Here is a 13,107-nt window from a genome sequence, read left to right on the forward strand (position 1 = left end):
TCTCTAATTCTTCTCCTCGATCCCTTATTTCTTCTCTGTTCTAATACTCAAGTATTTACTCTAAATCTACGGGCTGTTCTACATCAGGATACAAATGGATTCAATCTCTACAATTTGGGGAAAGAATAAACTCCTTCCTAATAAGAGTTTCATCACCAAATTATAAGCAATTGTTGGCCTGACAAATTCATAATGTAAGTTACCAAGAATTTGGCCTTCAATTAACTGCTCTGCTCTCCATCTCTATCTCCTTCACATGGCCATACCCCCTCTACCTATCAGCATCCTCTTTTTCCTCTTTGTTCTTCCTTTATCTCATTCAATTTATTTCCAAATTCCCCATTTCGATCCAAATGACACCACCATACTCTACCAGGGAGATGTAGTACCTTCTGCTGGAAAAATTGAATTGGTCAACAAAACCGATTATTGATGCAGAGTTGGATGGGCCACCTACGCTGAGAGAGTGCCACTCTGGGACTATAATACTGGGAAGCTCACTGACTTCACAACCCATTTCAAGTTCATTGTTGACACAAAAGGTGTTCCCTATGCATCTTATGGCAATGGACTTGCATTCTTTCTTGCTCCTGTTTGGAATCCAAATCCCACCAAACTCAGCTGGTGGCTTTCTAGGCCTATTCAACACCACAACTATGGCCTTCTTCGGGAACCAAATTGTTCTAGTTGAGTTCGACTCCTATGCAAACCCCGAATGGGATCCTAGATATGAGCATGTGGGGATTAATAACAACTCAATTGCTTCTGCTGTGAGCACCTCTTGGAATGCTAGCTTCCATAGTGGAGACATTGCTGATGTATGGATTGCCTACAATGTTGAAAATAAGGAAACAGGGTGAAGAACCAAGAACGTATTTGTGGAATTCAAACTTCTCTTCTTATTAAACTTGAATACTGAATACAACTTAAATAGCAAAATAACAAAGCAACTAAGCTAAATAATAGGAACAACTAATGCACGACTAAACCATGACATTCAGCCACTAACCATGACTCCAAGACAACTTCGACTCTCCTATTACCTAGCAACTAAACAACCAACTCACTAAAGAATAGGACTTCTGCAACTTAACAAGATAAACATAAACATAATAAATAGAACAATAAATATTCTTAACACCCTCCCTTAAACTGAGTGTTCGACAGACAATCAATTTAAAGGTAAAACTTCAATTCTTCAAACATCAAGGGCAACAAGCAACATCCTTCAAAGAACTAACTCCCAACAAATTTCTCAATTTCACGAACACAGGCAACTTGAGAGGCTTGGTAAAAATATCAGCAATTTGGTCCTCACTTTTACAAAAAATCAGATCAATAACATCATCCTTGCAGAGATCACGAAGAAAATGATATCTCACATCAATATGTTTGCTTATTCCATGCAAAACTGGATTTTTCGAAAGCTTAATAGCAGAAACATTATCACAATAGATTGACGTTGGACCTTGCTGCATGTGGTGAAGTGCTTCAATTTACCTTCTCAGCCAAATGGCTTGGCATGCACAGGATGCTGCTGCAACAAATTCAGCTTCGGTTGTTGATAAAGTCATAATCGGCTGCTTCTTAGATGACCAGGCAATTGCCCCTGAACCCATCATAAACATATATCCTAAAGTGCTCCTTCGATCATCTTGATCTCCTGCATAGTCACTGTCTGTAAAACCAAACCAACCAGACTTTGCTTCCTTCTTATAGAAAACACCTAAATCAACCGTACCTTTTAAATAGACAAAAATTCTTTTTTCTGCTGCAAGACGAAGCTCTGTAGGATTCTCCATAGAACGACTAATAAGACTCACATCATGCATAATATCCGCCCTGGTTGAAGTCAAATACATAAGGCTTTTCACAATTTGCTTATAAAGAGTGGGATCAACCTTTCTTCCATCCAAATTCTTCGCAAGCTTCAAATCAGACGATGTTGGAGTTCCAACTAGATTGCAATCCTTCATATGAAACCTGTCCAAGGCTAACATACTTCTTTTGTGAGATAAAAATTCCAGCAGGGGATTGATTCACTTCAATGCCCAAAAAATAATGCATTAACCCAAGGTTTGATATGTCAAACTCAATCATCATAGAATTTTTAAACTCACCAAACATAGCTGATGAGCACAAAATTAATACAAGTTTTATCCTTAAATTTATATTTGTTAGTATTTTCTTTTGTTTTATATAAATCTATTAAAGTATTTTTATTGTTTCTTTCCAATCTTTGTTTTTATATTTAATGAGTGGTTGTTTGTAGATATTAAGTGTCTTCCACCAATAGCATGTTGAGGAAAAGAAGTAAGTAATGTGTTGCAAGAAGAAAGTAAAGGATGAGAAGAAATATGTGCAGCAGCAAATGCAATTGAAGATAAAACAAATGAAAAGAAGAAGCAATCAATTGCATGAATATACTCTAGGACATGCATGCAAAGCTTCCATCATTGAAGAAATAAAGAAAGAATGAATAAACAATGAAGGAGAAGTTCAAATTGACTACTTGCAACCAATGAATGCAAAGAAGAATGATGATGCTTGAGTTGTTATCTAGCTACAATTTGAGGAAAGTTGCTGCAGTTTTTATGAGAAGATACGATAGATGAGCAAGTGGAGCAATTGATAAGAAGACTCAAAGATCTTTGTGAAAACCAAAGTCAAGGAACTAGGCCAAGATTAAGGAATATATTTGAAAATGATGGGTACTTATTTGAAATGATAAAAGCTTGGAGTAAAGAAGCAAGTGGAGAGTGGTGTGGAGAAATTCAAGAGTGATACCCGACAATGAGAAGAAGGAAAGTATGGAAATGCATGACAAAGTGTTCAAGTGGAAGAAAGTTTTGAAGAATTTAGATAAGGAGTCATCATCACAATGAATTAATTAAAGAAAGCAACTTGGCAATTGGTTTGATGGCAAGTGGAAGACATATTAAAATCATGAATATTGCTCCCATCCTCCTATAAATAGATGGAGCTACGGCATTGTAAAACTACACCAAGCTCCACAATCTTGAGCTTTTTCTCTTTTCCCTCCATATTTCTAAGTCTTAAATTCTGTTTTTAGTTTTATTTTATTATGGGGAACTAACTCCCTAGCTAGGGCTAGGGAGGAAACTTTTAATATAAGTGTGTAATTTTTATTAGTTTGATCCAAACTTAAGCTTTAATGTGAATTTGTAGTTTTTGTTCAAATGGAATTTGTAGTTTTCTTTTTAATTAATTGATGAATGTTTGATAATCTATTTCATGGGTTCAATCATGTTTTTCCCATAGTGTAGTAAAAACTTTCATGCTTTTAAAAGAGAAGAGAATTACTAAAGATTAATAGAATTTTGATGAAGATTATTTTTTTGATAGTTTGTTGCCAATGGTACAAGTTATGCTTAGAATACTTCTAAAGGAAATTAAAAAGAGCTTTAATTATTTTGAACAACTACAATGGAAAATATTTTGTGGATCAAATTATTAAGAGTTGCATGCTTATGTTAAAAGTGGAAACCCAATGCCTTAGTGTTTTAATCAATTAAATTTTCTCCAAATCAAATCTTGCATAATTCTACCTCTCAATCACACTTGTTCTTTTTCATCTCTGTTATTTTCTTTACACTGCTCTCTGTGGATACGACACTCGGACTTCCGAGCTACACTACTATACGATACTATCTCCTTTGATTTTTGTAAAAGTGGTACGAACAAATTGGCGCCGTTGCCGGGGAGCGGCTTGTCAAAGAGTGCAGAGATCCCCTTGGTCAAAGGTTTGCTGGTTATGTGAAATTCTTCACATCTGGTACACTCTTTCCAAACTTATCTCGTTGTTAATATATATTTGTATTTGTATTTTTTGTTTATCTATTTATTTTCTTTATGCGACCTAGAGATCATCTAGGAAGGTTTGTCAAAAAGTCTGAAACTGTTAATTTAGAACATTCTGCTTCAACTTCTTCAACTGAAAATTCCAACAAATCTGAAAGCATGGCAGCAATTGTGAATGATGAACAAGAAATTGCGAATAATGAACAAGAAATTAATGCTCATATTGAAAATAATGAGATTGAGAATAATGAAATGAGAGAAGTAGTTGCACCTAGAACTTTAGAGACATTTTTGCATCCTATTCGTGCACCAAATCCGTCATGCATCATGTTTCCACCTAACATGCCAAATTATGATTTCAAACCTGGAATGATTCAACTGCTTCCCATTTTTCATGGCATGGAAAGTGAAAATCCTTATGTGCATGTTAGGGAATTTGAAGAGGCTATTGGCACTTTTTACAATGTTCAACTTGATAGGCTTAATTTCATAAGGTTGAAATTTTTTCCTTTTTCCTTAAAAGAAAAGGCTAAAAGTTGGTTGTATTCATTAAGGGCTAGATCCATAGGTTCTTGGGGGGAAATGACTCAAGCATTTTTTAACAAGTATTTTCCTAATCACAAGACGATTGCTCTTAAGAAAAGAATCTCAAATTTCTCTCAAAAGGAAAATGAAACTTTGTATCAAACTTGGGAAAAATTTAAAGAGCTTTTGAATTTGTGCCCACACCATGGTTTTGAAAATTGGCGTCTTGCTAGTTATATCTATGAGGGACTTCTCCCTCGTGATCGCCAATTTGTTGAGTCAATGTGTAATGGAAATTTTATGCAAAAAGACCCTGATGATGCCCTAGAATTTTTGGATGAAATTGCTGAAAAAGCTCATCAATGGACTGTCCCCAGTCCAGTTGAGACCACTGATCGGTCAAGAATTGCCACATCTTCTACTAATAAAGGAATTTATCAATTAAAAGAAGAAGATGATTGGAAATTAAAATTTGAGGTTTTGACTAAAGAGATAGCTGCTTTGAAAACGGAAAAATCAAATTTGCCTCAACCTGTTTTTCAAGCTGATGTTAATCAAGTATGTGATTCTTGTTATGAGATTGGTCATACTGTTAAAAATTGCCCAATTTTTCAGGAAATGAAAGGAGCTTATGAGGAGCGTTGTGCTGCTGTTGGAAACTTCAAACAACAATATTCTCCTTTTTCCAACACTTACAATCCAGCGACAAGGAATCATCCAAATTTTCTTTGGAGCAATGATTCACAACCTCAGGTAAGTGAGAGAAATTCTTTCAATCATCAATTTCCTACAACTAATACATTTAATGCTAGACCATCTTTGAGCGATACTCTTCAAGCATTTATGCAGGAACAACAGAAGCAAAATCAAAGGTATGATACCTTGTTTGGTCAAATGGTTGATGAAAATAAAGAAATTAAAAGCCAAATTTCTAAATTGACAAATTCTTTTGCAATAAATGAAAAAGGGAAATTTCCTTCTCAAACTCAACCAAATCCAAAAAATGTTAATTTGTGTGAAACCTCAATTGAACATGCTAAGTCTGTCATTGCTCTTAAAAGTGGTAAAATAATTGATACAACACCTTCACCAAAGGAAGTTGAAAAATCTAAGAATAATGATGAACTAAACAAGTCCAAATTGAGTGAATTAAATGAAAATAATTTTCCTGCTCCTTTTCCCCAAGCTTTAAATCCTCCAAAGAAATTGAATCAAAATCATGAAATTTTGGATGTTTTTAAAGAAGTCAAAGTTAATATTCCTCTGTTAGATGCTATTAAACAGATTCCTTCTTATGCTAAATTTTTAAAAGATCTGTGCACATTTAAAAGAAAGCATCAGGTGAAGAAAAATGCATTTTTGACTGAACATGTGAGTGCATTGTTGCAACATAAGGTCCCTCCTAAATACAAAGATCCAGGAAGTCCCACTCTTTCATGTGTAATTGGAAAAAATTACATCAATTGTGCTTTGCTTGATTTGGGGGCTAGTGTAAATTTGTTGCCATATTCAGTGTATTTGCAGTTAGGTCTTGGTGAATTGAAGCCCACAACAATGAAGTTGCAACTTGCTGATCGTTCTGTACGAGTGCCGAGAGGGGTAATTGAGGATGTATTGGTCCAAGTGGACAAATTTTACTACCCTGTTGACTTTGTTGTTTTGGATACACAACCTGTTTTGCATTCTGAAAATGAAATTCCTGTCATTTTAGGACGTCCCTTCCTTGCTACATGTGATGCACACATCAGTTGTAGGAGTGGGATAATGAAACTCAGTTTTGGTAACATGACATTGGAAATTAACATTTTTAATGTTTTCAGGAAACCTTATGAAGATGATGAATGTGGAGTGGTGAACTTGATTGAAGTTCTTGTACAGGATCAATTTGAGAAGACTAGTATTTCTGAACCTTTTGAGACTCTTTTATTGAATTCTAAAGAATCCGAATTACTTGAGGAGCCAGAAATTGCTTATCTTAATTCGTTGTTTAATTCCTTACAGGCTGATAAATGGACTCCAAGGTTTGAGAAGCTTCCACCTCGAAAGGAAAAGACATTGCCATCAAATGTGGAAGTTCCTAATCTAGAATTGAAGCCTTTACCCATGGGACTTAAACATGCCTTCTTGGGGTCCAACAACACTTTTCCAGTGGTAATATCTTCTGAACTTGACTCTTTGCAAGAAGGTAAGTTACTTAATGTGTTGAATTCTCACAGATCTGCCATTGGTTGGACTCTTGCTGACATTAAGGGAATTAGTCCTCTTGTTTGTACTCATAAAATATTTTTAGAGGATGAAGCCAAGTCTTCTAGGGAGGCACAACGTAGGTTAAACCCAATCATGAAAGATGTTGTTAAAACTGAGGTGTTAAAATTAATAGATGCAGGTATTATTTATTCCATCTCTGATAGTAAATGGGTAAGTCCTACTCAAGTTGTACCTAAGAAATCTGGCATAACTGTGGTTGAAAATGATAAAAATGAATTGATACCTACTAGAGTGGTTTCAAGTTGGCGTATGTGCATTGATTATAGAAAGCTGAATTCTGCAACTAGAAAAGACCATTTCCCTTTACCTTTTATTGATCAAATCTTAGAAAGGGTAGCCGGTCATGAATTTTATTGCTTCTTAGATGGATACTCAGGTTATTATCAAATTGAAATTGCCATTGAAGATCAAGAAAAAACTACTTTTACATGTCCTTTTGGTACTTTTGCTTTTCGTAGAATGCCTTTCGGATTATGTAATGCTCCAGCTACTTTTCAAAGATGCATGATCAGTATTTTCAGTGATATGGTTGAGCAATTTCTTGAAGTTTTCATGGATGATATATCTGTTTTTGGTGATTCTTTTGATAATTGCTTGAGTAATTTGGAAAAAGTATTGGTTCGATGCCAAGAGAAAAACTTTGTTTTAAATTGGGAGAAGTGTCATTTTATGGTTTCTTCTGGAATTGTTCTTGGTCATATTGTTTCATCTAAAGGAATTGCAGTGGATAAAGCAAAAATTGAATTGATTTCAAAATTGCCAGTTCCAAAAACTGTTAAAGATGTCAGATCATTTTTAGGTCATGCTGGTTTTTATAGGAGATTTATTCAGAATTTTAGTGCAATATCTAGACCCTTGTGTAATCTCCTATTAAAAGATTGTAAATTTGAGTGGTCTGATTCATGTCAAAAGGCTTTTGAGAAATTAATTAAAATGCTCACATCTGCTCCAATTATGCAACCACCTGACTGGACTTTACCTTTTGAAATTATGTGTGATGCTAGTGATTACGCGGTTGGAGCTGTTTTGGGGCAAAGAAAGGATAAGAAGCCACATGTCATACATTATGCAAGCAGAACCTTGAACAGTGCTCAGATGAATTATTCTACAACTGAAAAAGAACTCCTTGCTGTGGTATTTGCTTTGGATAAGTTTCGTTCTTATATAGTTGGATCACCTATTGTTATTTTCACTGACCATGCAGCTTTAAAATACCTTTTTGAAAAAAAAGATGCTAAAGCTCGACTGATTAGGTGGATCCTACTACTTCAAGAATTTGACATCACAATCAAAGATAAAAAGGGAGTAGAAAATGTAGTGGCTGATCATTTGTCTAGATTGAGTTTTGAGGATATCATTGAAACATTGCCAATTAATGATTCTTTTCCAGATGAGCAATTATTTGCTATTTCAGAATTACCTTGGTTTGCTAACATTGTTAATTTTCTTGCTACAGGTAAAATTCCATCTGATTGGACTGCTCAAGACAAGAGGAAATTTCTTACAGAGGTTCGAAATTTCTTTTGGGATGACCCTTATCTGTTTAAATATTGCCCTGATCAGATCATTAGAAGGTGTGTACCTGATAATGAAATCCATGCAGTAATTTCTTTTTGTCATAATGAAGCATGTGGCGGTCATTTTTCTGTAAAGAAAACCGCTGCAAAAATTTTGCAGTGTGGATTCTATTGGCCTACGCTTTTTAAAGACACTAATTCTTTTTGTCGAACTTGTGACCGTTGTCAAAAGTTGGGGGCAATTACCCGTAGAAACATGATGCCTTTGAACCCAATTTTGGTAATTGAAATATTTGATTGTTGGGGCATTGATTTTATGGGTCCTTTCCCTATTTCTTTTGGATATCTTTATATCTTGGTCGGTATTGATTATGTTTCTAAATGGGTAGAGGCTGTTCCTTGTCGACATAATGATCATAAAACTGTTTTGCGGTTTTTAAAAGAAAATATTTTCGCAAGATTTGGAACACCTCGAGCTATTATAAGTGATGGGGGAAAACACTTTTGTAATAAACCTTTTGAGGCTTTAATGAAAAAATATGGTGTCACTCATAAAGTCGCTACCCCATATCACCCACAAACAAGCGGTCAAGTTGAACTTGCTAATCGGGAGATAAAACAAATTTTGGAAAAAACTGTGAGTCCTAACCGTAAAGATTGGTCTTTGAGATTAATTGATGCTTTATGGGCATACCGTACAGCATACAAATCCCCCTTAGGGATGTCACCTTACAGACTTGTCTACGGTAAGGCTTGTCATTTACCAGTTGAACTTGAACATAAGGCATATTGGGCAATTAAAATGTTTAATTTTGGTTTAAATGATGCAAGTTCAAATAGGAAGCTTCAGTTGAGTGAGTTGGCAGAATTAAGGAATGATGCTTACGAAAACTCTCGAATTTACAAAGAGAAAATGAAGGTTTTTCATGATAGAAATATTTTGAGGAAAAACTTTGAACCATCACAGAAAGTTCTCTTATATAATTCGAGATTGCATATTTTTCCTGGTAAACTTCGTTCCAGATGGACAGGTCCATTTGTGGTCACAAGAGTTTTTCCTTTTGGAGCAGTGGAGATTGAGGATCCAAAAAATGGTAATGTTTTTAAAGTTAATGGTCAACGTCTTAAACCATTTTTGGATAATTTTGTTATGCAGGATGACACGATTCACTTGGAGAATCCTGTTTATCAGGATTGAATTCTCAGACTATCTTTAGTTTCGTATTTATTATTTATTTGTGCTATTTATGTTTTTTTAGATATTCATAAGCTGTAGAAATTACCCACACACACAAAAAAAAAAAAAAAAAAAAAAAAAAAAAAAGATTTTTCATATGAGCTGACTTTTGGTAACTCCAGTGAGTGTCTTCGTCAATACAGTGTCTAGGAGTTCTATAGGCGACACCTTTGGTGTTTAAGAAGTTTGGGTTTTAAGCGGGACCATTGTGACCCCTCCAACCTTCCCGGATCCCCTGGCTGTGTTTTCTGAGGCCCTTAACTGGTCATCCGTGAGTTGCTTGTATATTTGTGTTTTTAAAATAAGTTATTTTTTACAAAGTGTTAAAAATAAAAAAATAATTTTAAAAAAAAAAACAATATAATTTTTGCTTATTTCTTTGTGTGGTTATTTTTGTATTTTTTTTTATGACTGTTTATTTTGTATTTGTATAGATTTTAGTTTTCTTTTTGTGTGTTTTATTTTATTTTGGTCTTTATTTCTTTTTGCTTGGATTTTATTTATTTATTATTTTTGTCTTTCATTCTGTACGGGATAAATACCAAAGGGATTGACACGCATATTTTCCAGGTATTATCTTTCTATTTAAGTACTGTAAAAAAAATAAAAATAAAAATAATAAATAAATAAATAAACAGATCGGAACCCGATCTCCAACTAAGGCAATTCTGAATTTCTTGTTTCTCTTTGCTTTTATTACTGTAATTCTTTCTTTCTTTCTTTTACTTGTTTATGTATTTAATTTGTTGTTAAGTTTGGGAAGTAGATTGCTTCTTGATTGCACACACGGAAATTTGGCTCGAATACTTATTCATTTCATAAACATGTGATTACATACATAGACGTGAAAATGCATACATATATTTAAAAATCACATGTTTCTTCCCAGATATTGAGCCACCTGAGGCATCATACTAATTGCCTCTATTTTCTCTTATTTGTAGAATCTGCAAAAGCTCTGCATGATCATTGTTTCTCTTCCACAGTGCTTCTACTTGCTGGTTGGCACAGTAGAGCCGCTTTTGCAAATCCGCCACCTGAGCCTTCAAAGAGGCTACTTCCTCGGTCAGAACTGCGCACTCTCGCGTCCTCGCCAGTAATCTTATGCCCAGATTTGTGGAGGAGGTTGCGTGGAGAACAGTTAAATCATGAGACTCCTCCACCGCGGCCTTGTCTGACCTCTGTGTCATGTACAGATGATCTGCCGGTGTGAGTCTCCTAACAGTCATCCCTCCTGGCAGCACTACTCTTCTCGGCATTGCCTCAGCAAAGTTTGAGGCCGAGCCATGATGATATGTGGAGTTTGGGAAGACGGATTGAGGAGGAGCACTTACTTGAGCCACTGATGGCGCAAGGGCCAACTCTAGATTCAAATCATCGAGGGAAGTGGGTGAGGTTGCCATTGTGATTTGTGTTTCTTGCTTATTGATGTTTTACTCTGAGTTTTCAGGATGAAACACAGACGCAAGCTCAACTCCACAGAGACGGGTTAAATAGACTTCGGCTTCTGCGTTTGTTTCTCTCGGATTCCCTAACGTTTTGCAGCCGCGTGTTTTTAGAGGGGAGACAATTTTTTTTCTTTTACCTTCATGTTTTTTACTTTCACTTTCACTTTTACTTTCACTTTCACTTTCCGTGTTTTCTGCTTAATTATTGAACGCTGTCTCTGCACGCCGACACATCCCTTCCTTCTTTTATCCGTGACCTTCCCTTTCCAGTTTTTGTTTTTATTTTTCTATATATATATATATATTTTTAAAATTTTGGAAATGTGTTTATTTTTCTTTTTCTTTTTCTTTTATAACTTAGTTTATTTTCTTTCCGAAAAAAAAAAAAAAAAAATTTGGGCTTTCGTTTGGATTGGGTTTTCAATTGATTTGGAGGTTCCAATGGGCTGGACTTCTTCGTCTTTTGGGTTTCGGTTTGCGTAGAACTGTTTGTTAGGGTTTACTGTTTTGTTTGGTTATTTTTGTTTTCCTTTATTTTTATTTTTATTTTTTATTATTTTTGCAACTAAATTATAATTTTAATTCTTTTTTGTTCTTTTATTTAATTGCTTTACTACATTTCATTTCTTGTTATAACTTTGTTGATACCTACATTCTTCAACATTGAGGACAATGATTGATTTAGGTTTGGGGGTAAGGTTTAGAAGTTTTGTTTTGTTTTGTTTTATTATTTTATTTCACCCAAAAATTAAAAAAAAATTAATTAAAAAATAAAAATGGTGTTATCTCTAGATTTTTATGCTTACTATCATCAAATCAGATTTAACACTCATGAATGATTTTTACGATTGGAAACATATTATTAAATTTTAAACCCATAATTTTAGTTTTTTTTTTTTTTTTCACTTATTTCTATTTAGTGGATAATTCATGAGTTATACTTTGAACTCTCACATGCACATCAACACTTTAGTGAGAATGAAAGAAAAGATCAATTATAGTTAACTTTGTTGTTTTAAGTAGAGTTAGAAGACATTGCTCTTGATTGACCTTGGCGTAAAAAAACAAATAAGTAAATAAATAAAATAATAATAATGATGTTAATTTATCCAGAGTTTTACTTAGTAACCGGGCCTCTTGCCTAAACAGCAGCGAGTGTTCGCGTCAAACGGTAAAGTTTTGGGGTAAATACATTTTGTGACTAGTTTAGTTCTGTAGCCTTTTTAACTCGAGTAATAAGCCCTTAGGGGTGTTTCTACACCTAATGCCTTAAAACCTTTGGTTTGAGAGTCGTTGGCCTAAATCTCGCTACATGGGTTAATTAGAAAGCTTAATGGAACTAAACATTGCACAGTCACAATCAAAAAAAAAAAAAAAAAAAAAAAAAGAAAAAAGAAAAAAAATTGTATATATATGCTTTGGTTAGTTATTTGCACTGAATTTTGATAATGATTGAAATAATGAGGTTACTATGATTGAAATTAACTTTTGTCTCTAAAATGTGTTGGTTCACTTAAACACCAAAGGAAACAAATGAAAAATTTACTAAATGATTATAAGTGATCAAAACTTTATGTGGGGATTAATTTGAAGCATGTTTGCTCTTTTAAAAATTGTTCATGAATTTTTCAATCCAAATAGCTTTTGATGATGGTTAAGCATTTGTTTAAATTTTCAAATTTTGTTGTAGCATAAATTTTTAAACTCTCATTTCGATGTTTGTGGGTATCATCACTGAAAGCCCTCACGAGACTATACTCGTCCACTAGGGTAACCTAGGGGTTTAAAGGCTTGTTGCATATGCTAAATGCAATCGAGATCCCTGCGAAAGTGGCTTAGTTTTCTTTTCTACTTAGTTTTTATTTTCTTTTGCTCGAGGACTAGCAAAATATAGGTTTGGGGGTATTTGATGAGCACAAAATTAATACAAGTTTTATCCTTAAATTTATATTTGTTAGTATTTTCTTTTGTTTTATATAAATCTATTAAAGTATTTTTATTGTTTCTTTCCAATCTTTGTTTTTATATTTAATGAGTGGTTGTTTGTAGATATTAAGTGTCTTCCACCAATAGCATGTTGAGGAAAAGAAGTAAGTAATGTGTTGCAAGAAGAAAGTAAAGGATGAGAAGAAATATGTGCAGCAGCAAATGCAATTGAAGATAAAACAAATGAAAAGAAGAAGCAATCAATTGCATGAATATACTCTAGGACATGCATGCAAAGCTTCCATCATTGAAGAAATAAAGAAAGAATGAATAAACAATGAAGGAGAAGTTCAAATTGACTACT

The 13,107-nt window shown here is 34.2% G+C and overlaps 1 protein-coding gene, 1 non-coding gene and 1 pseudogene across 2 annotated transcripts; 2 read left to right on the forward strand and 1 right to left on the reverse strand.

Annotated features, from left to right (window-relative positions):
* The first annotated feature begins 256 nt into the window (after positions 1-256).
* LOC110772348 (L-type lectin-domain containing receptor kinase IX.1-like) overlaps positions 257-13,107 on the forward strand; it is a 42,268-nt pseudogene continuing 29,417 nt past the window's right edge.
* LOC148293635 (small nucleolar RNA R71) lies at positions 4,453-4,559 on the reverse strand. The gene has a single exon (XR_015836877.1). It is a non-coding gene; the product is annotated as a small nucleolar RNA R71 (small nucleolar RNA).
* LOC148293636 (uncharacterized) lies at positions 7,285-9,406 on the forward strand. Its single transcript, XM_088255319.1, has 3 exons — positions 7,285-7,687; positions 8,072-8,207; positions 8,343-9,406. Exons 1-3 carry the CDS (start codon positions 7,285-7,287, stop codon positions 9,328-9,330), a joined length of 1,527 nt encoding a protein of 508 aa, XP_088111445.1. The 3' UTR covers positions 9,331-9,406.

The sequence above is a fragment of the Prunus avium genome, chromosome 6 (genome assembly GCF_965620075.1).
Source record: "Prunus avium chromosome 6, drPruAviu1.hap1.1, whole genome shotgun sequence".
NCBI classification, from domain to species: domain Eukaryota; kingdom Viridiplantae; phylum Streptophyta; class Magnoliopsida; order Rosales; family Rosaceae; genus Prunus; species Prunus avium.

Bases quoted from the DNA above. Each gene is read 5' to 3' on its own strand.
- LOC148293636 (XM_088255319.1), top strand. From the start codon at position 7,285: ATGGTTTCTTCTGGAATTGTTCTTGGTCATATTGTTTCATCTAAAGGA. The intron at 7,688-8,071 runs GCAGAACCTTGA...TTCTTGCTACAG, and splicing joins ACATGTCATACATTATGCAA to GTAAAATTCCATCTGATTGG. The intron at 8,208-8,342 runs AATCCATGCAGT...TTCTTTTTGTCG, and splicing joins AGGTGTGTACCTGATAATGA to AACTTGTGACCGTTGTCAAA.